Here is an 18,513-nt window from a genome sequence, read left to right on the forward strand (position 1 = left end):
ATTATGCTTTATCTATATTCCGAACCCAAATCCAAAATATAATATTTGAGGATATTAAAAAAATTACTTTTTTTATTTATATCTATAAAACTTGTTTAGTGTATAAATCATTCAACACATTACTTGATAATTTCATAAAGTCTAACATCAACTCAAAAATCATTAATAATCTTATATAAATCTATTTCTTGATTTATTCATGTCATTCTTACATAAGGGCATGTTAATTGTCTCTGCATCATTCTAATTTTATCGAATGTCTCCGAATTAATTATGACTCAATCAATAACTAAGTTATATATATATATATATATATATATATATATATATAATATAATATAAAAAGACATATCAAACACTATAATAATTATAAATAAATTTAATTTTCTCAAAATTTACGTTTCATTTGTTACTAATTTAAGTATCAAAGAGACCATAAAACTAATACGATCTTGATCTTCGTACAGATCCAATACTTGAAACTTTTGATCAAACCTAAAAACTTCTTGAAAACATAAGTTCAAATGAAGTCGGACTAACCTAACCATCCGACATCATCCTCTAATGTTTTGATATTATAACATTATTCTCTTGACCAAATACTATAACGAAGATATTTTACGCTTGCCCACGAACCTTCACCCTCAAAGGCCATAATTCAAATTACCAATTCTTGACAAAAAGAAAAAAAAAATCATAAAATAATCAATTCTTGACAACTGAGTGTGAGAATTGTTGCTCAAAAAAATTATTATTAGATTATTTAGCATGCAATTGACCACAAACTCATGACATCTTGTTAATATCTTGATGCCACTCCAAATGTACAGCCACCACTTCATTGCCACCACCAATCTCCTCCACCCATTTAAACAGCCCAATCCTCTCTCGGTTCTCTTTTAGCTGCCTCTCTTCCTTCCCACCCCACTTCTGCTGCCTTTCCTGCCTTCAATTCTCTCGCCCGGAGGATCACCAAGTCAAGCAATGGCTTCTGCCGCAGTCACCGCTGCAGTTTCCCTCCCTTCCTCCAAGCCATCCCTCTCCCCTGCCTCCCTCGAGCGAATCAGCTTCCACAAGGTGAGCCCCGCAAGTCAATCCTTCCTCAAAGGTTGCTTGTCGTGTCGTGTCATCATCCCGATCACTTGCTGATGCTGAATTCTATCAGACATGCTTGCACCCACGAAGCACCGCTGCAGCTAAAGCAGGCAGGTTGGTCACGGTCAGAGCACAGGTCACGACCGAGGCTCCTGCCAAGGTAGCCAAGGTGTCGAAGAAGGACGACGAGGGCGTCGTCACCAACAAGTACAAACCCAAGGAGCCATACATCGGGAGGTGCCTCATCAACACTAAGATCACCGGAGACGACGCACCCGGAGAGACCAACCACATAGTCTTCAGCACCGAGGGTATCCGTTTACTCTCTGCCTTTGTTTTGGTTAGCAAGCTGCGTACCTCTGAGATTTGTCGTGTGGCTATTCGCAGGGGAGATTCCCTACAGAGAAGGTCAATCGATAGGCGTGATCGCTGATGGGATCGACAAGAACGGGAAGCCACACAAGCTGAGGCTCTACTCGATCGCCAGTAGCGCTATTGGGGATTTTGGAGACTCCAAGACCGTGAGTCTGACAACTGCATCTCTCTCAGACATTTCGTCATACAGATACAAGTGAAGCTTTTTTCTTATAAACTTTCAACCTTTGATGCGTAAATGCTTGGAATGCATACTATCTTCACATCCTTAGTTCCGTTTCTCAAATTGAAGTGACTATAGTTGAAGATCATGAATTGGTTGATTGATTTTGATGGATGCATGTTTGGCACAGTCTTCATTGGATCACTTGATTGTATGATTTGATTCCACAGGTTTCCCTCTGTGTGAAGAGGCTTGTTTATACAAATGAACAAGGAGAGATAGTGAAAGGAGTCTGCTCCAACTTCCTATGTAAGGATTGATATTAGTACTACTCCAAAAAGCTTTCCCTAAATTGACTTGATTTAAGTTTGATGGTTGTTCTGCTAATATGTTTCAGGTGACCTCAAGCCTGGTGCTGCAGTTAAGATTACCGGACCGGTTGGGAAGGAGATGCTTATGCCTAAAGATCCCAATGCAACTGTCGTAATGGTACATATGATAACATGATGCAGACAGTTCTACTTAATCTAACATGTAAATTTGCATGTCCTTATTGGGACTTCTTCATTGCAGCTTGGAACAGGGACTGGTATTGCTCCTTTCAGAGCATTCCTGTGGAAAATGTTCTTTGAGAAGCATGAAAACTACAAGGTAATGTTGCTTCCTGTATGATGTGTTAAGAAGAGTAATTGAAATCTACTAGTGAGATTAATCAGTCATATGTAAATGACCTGTATCAATTGGAGCACTTGATTTGCACATTGATATCTGTCCTTCCATTTGATTCTTTGGGAAAAGTTTAAGAGAGTTTGACTGATAAGGTGTCATGCAGTTCAATGGACTTGCATGGCTCTTTTTGGGAGTTCCTACAAGCAGCTCTTTGCTCTACAAGGAGGTGAGACTGTAACAAGCTTTGATGACTGCTCCTCTTCCTTCTGGTGTTAAAAAACAAATGGCCTTGCATTACTGGCTTCTCTGCTTTGGATCTCCAGGAATTTGAGAAGATGAAAGAGTTGGCACCAGAAAATTTCCGTCTAGATTTTGCTGTCAGCAGAGAACAAACAAATGAAAAGGGAGAGAAGATGTACATCCAGACTCGTATGGCACAATATGCAAGTGAGCTGTGGGAGCTACTGAAGAAGGACAACACCTTTGTTTACATGTGTGGATTGAAAGGAATGGAGAAGGGTATTGATGATATCATGGTTTCCTTGGCTGCCAAAGATGGTAAGATTTGTGGCTTGATCTCAAAGAGAAAGAAGAAAACTTGGGTAAACTTGATATCAGTTTCCTGATCCTTTGTTTTAATTAACAGGCATTGATTGGCTGACCTACAAGAGGGAACTGAAGAAGGCAGAACAATGGAATGTGGAGGTCTATTGATGCATTTTGTTGCAAGCTATCTCTCTTCGAAAACCAACCTTCATCATATGCTATACTTGATGTAGATAACAAGTTGTCTTGTGTTCTGTGTTATGTCCTTGTAGTCTTTAACTATTTTAGTTGCCCTCCTATTCTGTGAAAAGAAACCACAATTTAATTTCTGTGGAATTCTTGTAACCAATCAACTTCACTCTTGTGTTGGTCATATTTTTTGAGGAGAGATATATATGATCTTTTTTGCATGAAACCTTGCCTCTCTTTGGTACTTGGAAGTCTACTAAGCTTGACATGTCAAAGTCTTAGAACAAGATGGTTGCATTTTCCAGCATACATACATCTAACAGGATCAGACAGCCAAAGGTGTTGAAATTTAGCCTGTGAAAGCTTGCCACATCTTTTAGCTGAGAGTTTGGATTGTGCTTAACTAGTTAGCCAATCTCCCAAAGACAATTATACACTGGGCTTTACACAAGTGCCTCACATGGGAGCTTCTTGGCTCCATCAGGCCCAGTCTGACTGCAAAAAATAAAGACTTTTCCCTTAAATACATCACATAAAGAGTATTTTGTGGAAAATAATAACATCTACATGCTGAATGTTAAAAATGAGTTGCTCTCTTTTGTATTCTTATATAAACTCCTTCCATCTATTCTGACTAACATTTGTGGAACATAAGTACATGTTGGTATAGTCCAGTCAATTTATCAGTGGCAAAGGGCTGATAAGCTCAGAGCATAGGCTAATAGAGTAGTAAAAAGAATGTTTTGATGTGATCTTTGATTATATTAGACATATAATAAGTGATAATTACTAGAAAATGAAGACACTAAGGATCCCATATTTTCTTATGGTAGTTAGATAGAACTCAGGAAGATTATGCTGGAGAAGTTTCATTTCATTAAACTAATCAGTTTCACTTCTTTTTGTCAAATACCAAATCCTTCTGTTGCTTAATAATTCTGATACATGGGTTGCATTAGATGCCTTCAACCATACTGTGCACTCACAAGCAAGTTAATCCTAACCTTACCAGGGTTGGCTGCAGTCTTCTATCCATCCATCTCTGGCAGCAAGGAGAGCATTAAGAGTGTTTCTTAACCTCCTAAATCAGTGGATTTGTGCAAGAAAGCTTTACATTCTCTGACTTTAATCTCTTTGTTAAGGCTATTGAATCACTTTCAAGTGACACTTTGTGCAGCCGAACATCTCTGGCAAACTCCAATCCAAAATTGCATATACTTCAGCAGAAGCCACATCTGCATCCTGATTCCTTCACCCAGCCATAGCTTCAAGAAGATGACCTCCATGATTCTGGATCACCACACCCTTTCCACTTTTCTTTCTTTCCATTTTTTTTATATAATATAAACAAATAAAAAAAAATCACTATTTTGTGAAACAAAACAATCATTTACAGATTCTAAAACTCATCAACATGGCTGATGAGTCTTTCCCTTTCAAGATCAGCAGCAGATGTCAACCCCATCTGCAGCAATGAAAGGTGCTTCTCAACTCTCCACCTTTGTCAAGTTTTACTGAGAAGCACAAGCCATGTTTGATACAGCAACCTGCAGGATTGGGTTGACCATCGGAAACTCCACACTGGGGTGAAAGTTCCTTGCAAACCTAACCTGTGCCACCTGGTGTTCATGACTGAGGGATTTAATACATGCTCATGATGCAATGTGTGAATGATTGGATGTTCCTTTGGAGTAGTGGCAAATGTAAAAGAGACATGTTTTGGCAGCTCATCAGGAGATGCAAATTGAGATATAAACTCGAATGGGATCCGATAGATAAGAGCAAAGTCATGGCAGCTCATCAGTAGATATAATAAACATTTGTGTGGGATCCAGTGGAAGGACACACTGTCCATTGTCCAAATGCAATGTTAGTGCTGGCAGAAGAATCTTGTCGATTTGTCGTGCATAGGCTGTCAGTCTCGGACTTCAATATCTACATATATATTTCTTTCAGAATCTTTAGAATATTCAGCTAATTGTATATGAAATATGATCTAATGGACTTCAAAATCTTAAAGAGGAAGAACAAACATATGTCAGCACCAACTCCTATGAGCATGGGGAATCTGAGTTTGGATTGTATCAGCAGTTCCAAGTAGAATTAGCTGGATATTCCAATTGATTTTTCGAGTAATTATTGATGTGACATAAATAAAATTCTAAAATCTTATTGTGTCCACAAAAGGACATGCACAATAATCCTCCAATGTGTGTGTGTATATAAATATATATATATATACACACTGCAAATATGTTTTCACTAAATTAACCTAAGAACATCAATTAATTAGACTCATATAACATAACAATTTCTGTTAATTTAAATGATTAATTAACTTCCAAAGTGTCAGTAGAATAATAAAATTATTTTAAGTATCTTTAAATCTTTTCAATAAAGTACCACTTATTATTCATTCAATATGTTTATTGCTACTGTATGACTTACCACAATACCAAGATAACCTCCTACAGATATGTCTAAAATAAAAATTATTTTCATAAATACATGTATTTTATGGGCATGAACACTCACTATAATAGAATGTGATGCAGGAATATTCCATCCTTGGATCCGAATTCATGAAAGCTATCCTTACCGCAATCTAGTGGTACGGCATCTTCCGTTGATTAGACTCGAACCACATCCATCAAGACCCCTCCCTATCCATAAGTCTACATGCGACATCTCACGTAGACTTGATGAGTCAACGCCTAGAAACTGAAAGAAATAGTATATTTGATATATAATATTCGCATCCATTTCTTCCATCTCAAGTCAAGTCCACGCGGCGTTGGATGTATGTACTACTACATAACATAACATAACATCATAAATAATGTCGTCCACCTATTTGTCATCGACCTAATCCAATTTGGCGAAGGCCCAAATCGATTAGAACCAAGTCCGCCGCATCCGAACTCGAACCACACCACATTGCTTTCATCCAAGTCAAATTACGTATATTTCCCTCCAAATTTATCCTTCAATTGGATATGGGAGAAAAATAGGGCAGAGGATGTAAATATTTGAGAGAATTTGTTGGAAACTTCGAAGGGGTATAAATGGGAAAGCATCATAAAGGAAAGACAATTTATCCTCCCCCAAACTGTGAAAAGGGAGCTCTTTTCCTCGCTTTTGTGTTCGATTTGTGGAGTGGGTGCTGGAGATTGAAAGCCGTCTACTTTTGACGAGATCGTTGGCCCTCGATGCGATCTTCTTTCTAGGGTTTGATGGGCAATTCGTGCCGGGGATCCTTCGGAAGCAAGTACTACAACCACAGCTTCTCAAAGCCCGGGGAGCGACCGGCGTCCAAGCGCTCCGAGGATAGCTCCGTGTCCGACGACACATCCAAGAAGCCGGCGCAGAAGCAGCGCGACGCCGGTGCCGCTCCCGCCGCCATCGTCATGAGGCGGGGCGTCGATACCAACGCCAACTATGTGCTCGGACACAAGACGCCCAACATCCGGGACCTCTACCTCGTGGGGCGGAAGCTGGGGCAGGGGCAGTTCGGCACCACGTTCCTCTGCACCGAGATTGCCACCGGGAAGGAGTACGCCTGCAAGTCCATCGCCAAGCGGAAGCTGATCTCCAAGGAGGACGTGGAGGACGTGCGGCGGGAGATCCAGATCATGCACCACCTGTCCGGGCACAAGAACGTCGTCACCATCAAGGGCGCGTACGAGGACTCGCTCTATGTGCACATCGTGATGGAGCTGTGCGCCGGCGGGGAACTGTTCGACCGGATCATCGAGAGGGGGCATTACAGCGAGCGCAAGGCGGCCGAGCTCATCCGGGTCATCGTAGGGGTCGTGGAGGCCTGCCACTCGCTCGGGGTCATGCACCGGGACCTCAAGCCAGAGAATTTCTTGTTGGTGAATAAGGACGACGACTCCTCCCTGAAGGCCATCGATTTTGGGCTCTCCGTGTTCTTCAAGCCAGGTAAGACGGGATGAAAGCTTCCTTCTCTGACAGTCCCAATGACTAATAAGCTTGCCGGTTTACAAGTTTATATTGATCCTTCGATTATGCTTTGGGTCGGAAGAAGTGGTGTTTTGTTGGCTTCCCTTTTCAACGGGTGCGGTTTTCATTGATACTGCAGTTATCTTTTGTATAAAGTCAACAGCTTGGACGCTTGCTTAGATCTTTTCCGTGCTTTATTCTTTGGTACGAACAATCTGTGTTACATCTGTTCTTGTAATTCCACATCAATGTAGCTGATCGGGTAAAAATGTCAGTGAAGCGAAGAAAAAGTGCATATTCTTCTCTTCGTCTGTTTCTAAGCGCGATTGGAGCGGCGAACGTCACCATTAGACCTGGGTTGGAAGATGGGCTTCTTTCTTTCCCACTTTGGACAATTAACAACATGTTTGGATTTTGCTCATAGAACCAGTGTCATTGCATTTAGGTTCTGCTTTTGCTTCTTTCACAGAAAACAATTCTGAACCAGTAGTGACTGCTTTATTTGCTCCATCTACCTTAACAATTCTGAAACAATTCTTTCACATGATTTCCTTTTAGATGTCTTTTGTCCAGATTTGAGCTTGAGGTACATTAGATATTTCTAGAATCTTGCAAGCATTAGTGTACCAGTACCTTTCATTTTCTTCCTTTTTCTGAACCAGAAGAGGTGCTTAAATTCCTGATTTATAATGATAATATAGAAGGGGATGACTAATTTCATCAATTACTGCTTATCAGACATTCCCTAGGTTCTGTATAAATATACATGTCTGCTTATTTGTGTGCTTTATGACTTTTCTTACATGCATTTATGCAAATAGAAAAATGGGAGAGAGGGAGGGTATGTTCTAATGCCAATGCAGGAATTAATTAGTGGACAAATAACTCTGAATTATGGAAATCAAATCTATTAGTGAACATAAAAAAAAAATTGATACATTTCTTTACACAGAATGCTCATCGTGTTCATTCCTAGTAAATGAGGCAAGTAAAATCTAACAGGACTTTTTTTATGTATAATCACTAATAAATTTTCTCCCTTATTTAAATTATTAACTTCCTTATTTGTGTAGTATGGTTAAAGAAATAATTAAAATCGATTTTTTTAATTATGTGAATAAGTTAAAAAATTTATCAATCAATTAAAATATTAATTGATTTATTTCTTAATGAGTGATGTGATTTTTAAGAAGTAAATAGTTCAAAATTCATTTTTGTGTGTGAATCATAAGAAATAAATATTATAATTCTATCTTTATGTGTGAAAGCAAATAAAAATAAAAATTAAATCATTACTTACCTTTCGAAGAGAGTTTATCTTCTTCTATGTAAAGGGGGCTCCCCCTCTCTAATGTCTCACCCAGCTTGGAAGTGGGAAGATTAAGGAAAGAATTTTCTGAGGAAATGATCCTCGAGGAGAGGTAGGATCCTCTATTCTTTGATACTAGGATTGTTAGAATTTTATGATGCATAATAATATTTTAATTTCGAAATTTTATAATTAATAAATAATAATAATTGATTTGTGATGTTAGAATAATTATTTGATTTATAATGGCCTCTTAAGCTTCAATGAATTTCAAGTTTGATTTAAATGTTAAAATTATTATTTTTGGATTAACATAATAGTTCTAATTTATTTAATTAGATATATTTATGTTTCAGGAATTATGTCTAAATTTATATAATTTAATTAGTTTTAAATTTAAGATCATGAATCCAAATTATTTAATTTATAGATTTGAGTTACTCTTTAATAATTAAAAATATTAAATCTAATTTAATAAGAGTGGTCAAATTGAGGGTCTGACTTGAGTTAAGTTGATTGACCAAACTAGCCTATGTGACCGGGTATGGCCTAGCACATGTGGTTAGGCATAATCCATCCCATGTGGCTAGGTATAGTTCAACCCATGTAGTTAGGCATGATCCGTGTTCAAGTATGGCTCAACCCATGTAGTTAGGCATGACCCAACCTATGTAACCAGGTACAATCCAGCTCATGTGGCCAAGCATGACCCAACCCATGTGGTCAGGTATGGTCCAACCCATGTGGTCAGGTATGACCCGACCTATGTAGCCAAGTACGACGCAACCCATGTGGTCAAGCACAATCCAGCTTATGTGGTCAAACATGACCTAACCTATGTGGTCAAGTATGACCCAACCAATGTGGATAGGCACGACCCAACCTGTGAGCCAAGTGTGGCACATTTCAGTAGCAAGGCTCAGCTTAACTTGTGGGTGAGGCTTAACCTAGCCCATAAAGCTAGGCCCGCCCAATTATGCGATTGGCATTAGACATATTATCACTCATGTATCCAACTATTGTATCTCAACCCAACCTGTTACTTGGGACAGGCATGTGCGACACACATGACCCATCCAAGACTTAGGTGGGTCGGTTCGATCTGGGCTAGTACCATACGATATAGTTAAATTTCCTCTCCCTTTATTGGTTTGAGCTCATTAATTGACTGAATCAGACATGCTTGACCAATTCAAGTCTGTTTAGGGTGATTTCAAACCAACTTGACTAGTTCAAACCTATTTGATCTAATTAAAATTAATTAAATCTAAATTAGATTAGTTTAGGGTGATTCTAAATCGATTATATAGGGATTTAAGGTTGATTCTGTTAGGTCCTAATTGAATTGAGTTTGGTTTAAGTCAATTGGGCTATTCCAAGTAGGATTCTAATTGATTGAGGACTATTGAGAGATTGATGTCTTATGTTTTTATGATTTGATGAACTTAAAAGTTTTATTTGAATCTGTCATTTGGAAATTATTATTGGTTTTCTACTATTTTTTTATATTAACTTTATGATATTGATATAATCGTTACCATGTAGTATATGTGATTATGCTAGTGGTCTACGTTGAAAGTGCAACCTATAAAAGGAGCCACCAATGGACTTAGTTTAATAGATCTTACATCAAGCATGGTTCCTTATGATATTTTATCATACTATTTCTTGGATGTATGTATGAATGAATGAATGTAAATGAATGATTATGATTGTTTATATATCCTTGCCGAAAATAGATAAGGTGATTCCCATCGGGGATTAGCGGGCCGTTAGACGTGACGGCTAGACAGTTCCTTCATTCGTTGTTGGGAGGAACGTATTCCCACTTGGGCGGATGAGGGATACCAATCTATTCGCTGTTGGGAGTGCGATATGAGTTCTCTCCATTCGTTGTTGGGAGGAATCCATTCTGTGGAGTATGCCTCTTCATTCGTTGTTGGGAGAGTGCATCATTGAGTGTGATGCATGTCTTTGTTATTTGACTGTTATGTATGTGCTGCATATGACTAATGTTTGATTTTTTTTTACTATATAAGAATTATCATTATTTTTTTGTTACATAAGTTTTTTAATAAATCGATATATTTCATATTAAAATGTTAACATTTTTATATGTTTCACGAATATTGAAGATTATTTTTATGATTTTTCAGAGGTTCCTATCAGCATGTGTGGTTGTTGGTTTGTTTTTATCTTATATTTATTTTTAAAATAATCTATTACTTTGTAATAAATCTAAGGCTTGATTGGAAGGAATTTTTCATCACTTATGGTCTTACCAAGACGATGTGATTTTTTTTTTTTAGTAAAAAAATATTTAGTATTGTAAAGACAAGGATTTGAATTCAAAGATAAAAAAAAGGGTCTTCTGTAAACGAAGTTGATGGTTCATTTTTTAAAAATCTGGGTTGTGACAATTTAAGATGAAGCCAATAAAAATTTACACATAGCTATTCTATATACATTTTGATAAAAATTACCATGCTATATTATTTTTTAATTCTAAACCAAAAATATATGTTACAAGGTACAGTTACTTCTTGTATTTTAATAGAATCTGTCTAAGAATAACTACTTCCTGGATGCTTTCCTCAATTCTTGATCGTAACTGATTAGTATGAGTTACAGTTACTTATGTGTTACATTAAGGGCTTAATTGTTGCTACTATAAAAAGCATGGTGAAAAGCTGATTATATGCATGACAGTTCCATGCTGTATGTTAATATAATCTATTGTTGCTACATGACCTATACTGGTTTGCAATGCACATTGAAGATTTTTAGATGACTCAATTCTCCATTTTCCAATCTAAAATGAAAAAGTAAGCAGAGCACAACCATTTATTTGTTATATTATTACATTGATATTGGCATTCTCAAGACTTTGAAACCTTTAAAGATCAATACGTGAAGCTACTTCAATTCTTGAGATGTATTGTATGACTGCCATTTTTGGAGCCCAACAAGTATTCTTGGTCTCACATCACTTGATATATTATTCCACTATATTTGTCCTTTAGATAATCTTATTGCTTGCCTTATCAACTTCCGATTCTTTGTAACTGGAAACATTTAACTTGGTTTTCATGTATATTTCAGATCAAATTTTTACTGATGTGGTCGGAAGCCCATACTATGTTGCTCCTGAAGTACTATGCAAGAACTATGGACCAGAAGCTGATGTGTGGACTGCTGGTGTTATATTATACATACTCTTGAGTGGTGTGCCACCTTTTTGGGCTGGTATGACCTTGATGTCCTTGTGTTCATTTTTTTAATATCAAGAGAAATAACTGAAGCTAATTATCTAAATTTCAGAAACACAGCAAGGAATATTTGATGCAATTTTGAAGGGAGTAATTGATTTCGATTTGGATCCTTGGCCTTTGATCTCCGAAAGTGCCAAGGATCTTATAAGAAAAATGCTTTGCTCTACTCCTTCGGAACGCTTGACCGCCCATCAAGTACTATGTATGTGACATCGTAGTTCATCATTATTAATGTTTGATGTTCATTTGGAGGAACTTAAAATATGCAGTTTGAGCATGATATTTATGCATTTACATATTTTTGTGCAATAATGTTGCTTAATAATTTTATTATGAGAGGATTTAGTGAAAAAATATGTTTTTATGTAGAACATAACTCTTCTATGCCATAATATGTTGCACAAGAAGCCGACATAATGGGTTTTCTAATAACATAAAAATGTCTAATAGACACTCTCTGGAGGATTTGTGCATAAGACAATGCTTTGTTCACCATCTATTAGCACATTTATGTTTCTCAAAATAACCCTTTTGTTTTACATGAATTCTGGAGCACTACAAGTATTGATAGTTTCACATTTTTGTTCTTTATAGTTGCTTCTTGTCAATGATTATTACTAAGCTAGAACAAGCTTAGAGGCTCACTTCATTCTTAGGTGAGAACCTGAAATGATGAACAACTTAGTGTGGATGGCAAAAAAGCATAGCAAACTGCACTATGAAAAATCTTTCTCTGGCACAATTCTTATATTGATCCAAAATAACTTCTAGATTGGGATCTCATCCATTATCACCCATTGACTAGGTCATGTTTTAGAGATGACCCTTCTTTTCCACATGAATGCTAGAGCACTGCAAACACGATCCCCTGAGCGGGCTTAGGGCAGAACAGTCTATTTTCCATCCGTTGGTTGTTTGAGTGCATGGAGTACCATAGTTATCGTTTAGTAATCATCACTTTTCTTCTTTGTCTTATTGAAGGCAATTGTATACTTAAATCATCTTTCCTGAAGGAACTAGGTATTCTATGAAAGGATTATCTTGGCTATCTGCATGCAGTTTTTTCATATGCAAACTGCATTTTACTGGATCCTGTTGGTACTTCAGTATAAATCTGACTTAGCCGTAGTAAGGTTGGCAAGCAAAATGCTAGTTTAGGAGTAAAAGGATCGTGGTCACAAAAGTCTGGAACTTGTTGCCAATTTTAATACCTGTCAAATTCATTGTATCAATAAGATCATGGCTCATTCTTATTATTTGTGTGTGCTCAGGTCATCCCTGGATCTGTGATCATGGAGTTGCTCCTGATCGAGCCCTTGATCCAGCAGTCCTCTCTCGCCTCAAAAACTTTTCAGCAATGAACAAGTTAAAGAAGATGGCTTTGCGAGTGAGTACACAGCTTTAAATTTGTGGAAGATGTGTTAAATGGAAAAGTATTTCTACTTTGTGAATTTTCTGAGAGATCTGTTCTCACTGGCTACTACTTTTTTGATATCCCATAAATGTTTGCTTTATTTTAGTGTCAAAAGATTATTCTCACATAGACCATATCACCTCATTCTGCTTATCTCAGAGCAATGGTGTAACATGGGCTTACGCTGTATCATGCCAACTGCAGGTCTTTGGTGCTAATATGCTATATAGAAGTGGGAAAACAATGTAGTTCCTGCTGATCATAGGATTGTCATTTTTCATGTAACATCTTTTCTTATTAGGCAAGATCTTTTGTTGCACTTAATTGTAGGTCACCCCACATTAGGAGGTTTTTGTCCTTAGCTTTTAAATTCTTTGACATCAAACGATCTAATAATAACAATGGTAATGATGCCAATTTGTGAAGTGGATGGCATTGCTAAACGATCATATAACGGTATCCTTGTATTCGCCAGTAATCATACTGTTGTTGCTTGTGGATATGGAGTTTAATATCTTAAGGCTAGAAGTTATTATAGTATTGTTCAGCTTTCTAATGCATATTGTTCCTGGAAAGCTACGTGGTTGGAACAAATAATATTTGATATTAAGATGATAACTACTGCTGGTTCACTCATAAATGAAATAATATTTGTTGAATACATTTTTATTCTAAACTTGTGAGTGATCTTTTCTTATCCGAGTCAAGCACCCAGTGCCTATCTCACATCTACAAATGGATGGTTTTGTAGCTCTTGTTGATCCTTGGTTGCATCATTTATTTAGTCATGGGATATTTTGGTCCATCATATCACTACCATTGTTTGTCTAGGCATAAGCTTTTCTTGTTCTGCTCTGAATTGCTTTAACTGGGCAGCAAGTACCAATTAGTGCTACTGTTCTTTAGGCACCAAGTTATACGAGGAATTTATATATGTTCTTGTGGTCAAAAGTTACATGTCTCCTCATACAACCCAAAGAGTTGATTTTTGCATTTAAGCCTGGACAATCACAAACATTTGGCATACAGACCACCTTTCCAATACCCCTCAATCATCATGATGATTAAAATTAAAAAGAAGCACTGACAAAATGCAATCTGTTGAAGCAAAATTGACAAGAAATCTGGATCGTCTTCATAGTTTGACATTCTGTATTGATTTTATTATTTTCTTGGCATGGTCATGTTTGTACCCAATTTACTCTTTAAATGTTGTTAAGCATTTAAAGAAAAACGGAAAAGAAGAAAACAATTTATCTGCTAGAGATGCTATAGGTTTCATTTAAATTGCCACTTTTATTACGGTGACGAGTATATTATAATTGCTTTAGCAAAAAAGTTTGCTCTACCACTTTCAGGTTATAGCTGAAAGCCTTTCAGAGGAGGAGATTGCTGGATTAAAAGAAATGTTCAAGGCAATGGACACGGACAACAGTGGGTCAATTACGTTTGATGAGCTTAAAGCAGGTTTGAGAAGATATGGTTCTACTATGAAGGATACAGAGATTCGGGATCTTATGGAAGCTGTAAGACAACGTACCTTCAAATGTATTGGTTTATTTTGAAGACTGCTTATGCATAGATCAAAGTATGGTTTAGATTATTGCACGTTATAGATATGCAATAATTTCTCATTATCTGAAGAAACTTCATTCTTTATTTGAAGCTTTTGCTGATATGGTTTAGTTTTTGTTGTGGGTCAAAAGCAATCCTGCTTTGTTGTGGCAGATATGATTTAGTTTTTGCTGATAAAATTGTCATGATAAAAATTAGAGTCTGAATTCATATCAACCTGTCACATTGGCAAGGATTAAAATAAATGTCACAATCAAAGTGATATTTGGTGGAAGTATTTGGACTTTGTTGATGTTTTAATTCAAAAATATATCCTCTTTTGCCTAGAGATGTAAATCTTTTGTTGTGATCTAGACTGTTTGTAAAGCTTCTCTCCATTATCAAATGGCATGTTACATGGTACCTTCAACATGGCTTTCATACCATTCAGGCTTATTTGTTTGCATGGCACATAGTATCTCCCTGAATTAACAGCAAAATATGTGGCAACTTGCATTTTCACTTCAGGAGATGAATTTAGTCTTTCTGTTGCTTATTGAAACCTTTCTACTTTCTTCATGTTCATATTTAACTGAACCATCCTTCATGTTCGGATGTAGGTGTTATGTCTTGACTATTCTGTTTCTTCCACCAACTATAAAGCAAACACTCCACTGAAATCTGACTTGAACCCACTTTGAATAACTGCAAAGCATCATTTAGATTCTGAAACATGACAGGCTAATGAAAAATAATTATTTGGATAAAGCTTGATATACTGGGATGCCATAAAATCTCTAAATTTATGTCCTCATTCGCTTTCTTGAGCACATAGCTGAAATTGCACACTAAATAACTTGCAAGTTATAAATCACATTTGACATATTGATGCTATAATGGGTTGCCTGATTTATTTCTAAGAAGTCTTCGCTGTAGTTCCTAGAAGTTAGGTCCATTCAGTTTGAAATTAAATTTCAGCTTACAGAGGTTCATGATTGTTTAAAAAAACTGTCTTTGCACCGTGTCATTGACATGTTAAAATGGTTTTAGGCTGATGTGGACAACAGTGGTACCATCGACTATGGTGAATTTATTGCTGCGACAGTACATCTCAACAAATTGGAACGTGAAGAACATTTGGTGGCAGCTTTTTCATATTTTGACAAGGACAGTAGTGGCTATATCACAGTTGACGAGCTTCAGCAAGCTTGTAAAGAGCATAATATGACTGATGCTTTCCTTGAAGATATTATTAAAGAAGTGGATCAGGATAATGTAAGTAATATCTTCCATGTGCTTCAATTAGATTGGGTAGAAACAAAAATTATGCTTCTTTTGTTAATCAAACCTGATTTTAAGCCTACTCTTCAAAACCCTGTCTGATTTTTGTTTTTTATTGTTTTTCCAGCCAGTTTATGAAATAATCTTTGTCTGATGTTTCCATTAACCATGACCAAACGTTATAATATCGTATTCTAAACCCATGATGGAGTACAACATCTTTACAAAGAAGCTTACAATATCTAAACCTTGATTTAAGTACAATGCAAATGATTTATTCTATGTGAACTGAATTGTTCATTGTGACTCGAGCTGCTGATTCCTAAGATTTCTTTTAGTATGTTTCTATGTAACTGTCTTGTAGTAATGTAGTTTAGCTGGGATTTCATCAATTATAAAATGACTGGATTGCTTTCAAGCGTTCACAAAGAATCATGCCAGATTACTTATTTTCTGGGTCATTATTATTGTTTCTATATTTGAGTGATTTTGGTTTCACTTGAAATCCTTGTGAAAATAGTTCTGTGTCATCATATGCTTGAGCTTGTGCCAACTTTAGTGAATGTTTCATGTTGTCTAAATCTCCACAGAATAAAATATAAACATATGTTTTTAAACTGGGCCTAGCTTTACTTTAAAATCTAAACGGGAGTTCTTTTCACGGTGCAGGATGGTCGTATTGACTACGGCGAATTTGTTGCTATGATGCTGAAGGGCACAATGGGAGTGGGTAGAAGGACAATGCGGAACAGTTTAAATGTAAGCATGAGGGATGCACCGGGAACTTATTGAAAATTTTAGTGTGTACAGTTTCCGCTCGAAAGTGGTTATTTACTTGTTTTTGTTGCCCTTTATTGTGTTTGGTTTGTGAAATGAATATGGAAACAGCATTTGCTGAAGAATTTGAGGACTTGCCGTATTTATTAAAATTAAACTGGAAGTTATGGAAATTATGGACAACATAAATTGTCATCTTCTCTACTTTCCAAAGAAAAAAAACAAGAGAAGGCCTCACACCCTATTGGGAGGTCAGAACAAGTTTTGCTACCTTTTTTTTTTTTTGTTTTCTTAGTTCCTTCAGAAAAAAGAGATAATTATCATCCTGTCTTGGTCTCTCTTGTCCTTTGTGTATGTAGCTTTTTTATTGTTCATCATTCTTCTGTTTGTTTTTTCTTTAGCATGTCATTTTCTGGCATTTATCGTTGTCGAAGAATGCCCTTCTCAACTGTTTTCTCTTGGCAACACTATATGATGATTTTGTTCCACAGTGTGATTATTGTACTCCAGAATAGAATCTGAAGGTGCATGACCTTAATCATCAGGGCACAGCTCTTACATGTATTAGGATTGTTACCAAAAATAATCCCAAGCATCAGTGATGTTGAAACCTGTAAAATTATTCATTGCTTGCTTGTCGAAGTTTTCTGCTCTCTGATTAGAGTTTGATCTTACCTGCAGTTCTTCAACCTGGGATTCTGCTTTCTTATCTGCACTTGTGTTCTCCAAACATTACCTCCATGACCACCAGCCGTGTGCTGTGAATGGCTGCATCATTTCCCAAGGATTTCTTCGAGCTTGTTGGGGGAAATCATGGCTAGAATAAAAAGAAAAATTGTGCTTGCTTCATTCTTCTCTTCTATTATTTGGGTATTAATTAAGATCACACAAACCCATGCAGGTGCAGAGTCCCTCTTCCTCCGGGAGATGTGATCCCATCTCAAACAATCTCACGAGTGTCACCAACTCGTTGATGGCGATGATGCAGCGAGACACGGCGTGGGCCCACCCAAACAGCAGAACGCTTCCATGATTGCTTTCTGTCCACTGAATGTGGTGGTGATGGTGGGTGTCGGCGGTGGGGAGCCACCACCCGCTGTTGGAGGTGCACATCACACCATCACATCCGCATCAGGGCGGTCCGGCGCCTGTCCTGGTTGAACAGTCTTCGCCCATCTGCACTTTGTGATTGCTAATCATGGTGATTTAAATTAGCTAAGAGTGCAAAACGATAAGGTGAGCTGCCCTTCGTCTCTTTCGATAAAGAACACGCACACACACCATCACACCGATGCCATTCATCTCTCGGTTCGATTTGAAAGCATCGACAATCCCAGCCTCCATCAATCAATCAATCATCATCATCATCCCCCCGCCCTCGACGAAACACACGTCGAGATCATGGCCTCCATCGATGAGCTATTTCAACTACACACATGAACGGAAAATATCGTAATGTGTTGCTAAGATATTATAGATTCGAATTGCATATATCGATTTCAAATCAGTATTCAAAGATCTTTTGGCTCGCTTTGATGGGAACGTAATTGAATCTTTTTCTCTCTCGAGAAAAAGTCAAGTTATTTGATCGAATGAAATGAACAAACACATCAATTCCTTATTTGTAAATTATTCTGCATCTAAACTTATTCCCTAAGTAAGAAATTAAAAGAATAGACAATTCGATAAAAACAGTGATATATTAATTTAAATGTTTGATTAGTGATTGGGAATAATTTGTGACTGCAAGCAAAACCAGAAGTTGACACGACATAAGTAAACGTCACAAACTCTGTGGGCCCAAACAAACTAACTTTATGCTTTAGATGGTGGGTGGGGAATGCTATGTTTAGATCCTAGGAATTAATTGGGCCTCATTAAATATAAATAATAATAATTTATAGAA

The 18,513-nt window shown here is 37.1% G+C and overlaps 2 protein-coding genes and 1 non-coding gene across 3 annotated transcripts; 2 read left to right on the forward strand and 1 right to left on the reverse strand.

Moving 5' to 3' along the window:
• Window positions 1-175: 175 nt before the first annotated feature.
• On the reverse strand, window positions 176-278 carry LOC135637440 (U6 spliceosomal RNA). Its single transcript, XR_010496287.1, has one exon. It is a non-coding gene; the product is annotated as a U6 spliceosomal RNA (small nuclear RNA).
• Window positions 279-896: 618 nt separating this feature from the next.
• LOC135634710 (ferredoxin--NADP reductase, leaf isozyme, chloroplastic-like) lies at window positions 897-3,263 on the forward strand. Its single transcript, XM_065145246.1, has 9 exons — window positions 897-1,077; window positions 1,166-1,406; window positions 1,483-1,616; window positions 1,864-1,942; window positions 2,031-2,122; window positions 2,207-2,284; window positions 2,466-2,528; window positions 2,626-2,860; window positions 2,949-3,263. The coding sequence occupies exons 1-9, from the start codon at window positions 985-987 to the stop codon at window positions 3,014-3,016; spliced, it is 1,083 nt and encodes a 360-aa protein (XP_065001318.1). The 5' UTR covers window positions 897-984; the 3' UTR covers window positions 3,017-3,263.
• A 2,870-nt stretch (window positions 3,264-6,133) lies between these two features.
• On the forward strand, window positions 6,134-16,780 carry LOC135637174 (calcium-dependent protein kinase 26-like). The gene is made up of 7 exons (XM_065149679.1): window positions 6,134-6,979; window positions 11,412-11,555; window positions 11,631-11,783; window positions 12,853-12,968; window positions 14,354-14,521; window positions 15,600-15,824; window positions 16,500-16,780. Exons 1-7 carry the CDS (start codon window positions 6,271-6,273, stop codon window positions 16,620-16,622), a joined length of 1,638 nt encoding a protein of 545 aa, XP_065005751.1. The 5' UTR covers window positions 6,134-6,270; the 3' UTR covers window positions 16,623-16,780.
• Window positions 16,781-18,513: the final 1,733 nt, after the last annotated feature.

The sequence above is a fragment of the Musa acuminata genome, chromosome BXJ3-4, assembly GCF_036884655.1.
Source record: "Musa acuminata AAA Group cultivar baxijiao chromosome BXJ3-4, Cavendish_Baxijiao_AAA, whole genome shotgun sequence".
NCBI classification, from domain to species: domain Eukaryota; kingdom Viridiplantae; phylum Streptophyta; class Magnoliopsida; order Zingiberales; family Musaceae; genus Musa; species Musa acuminata.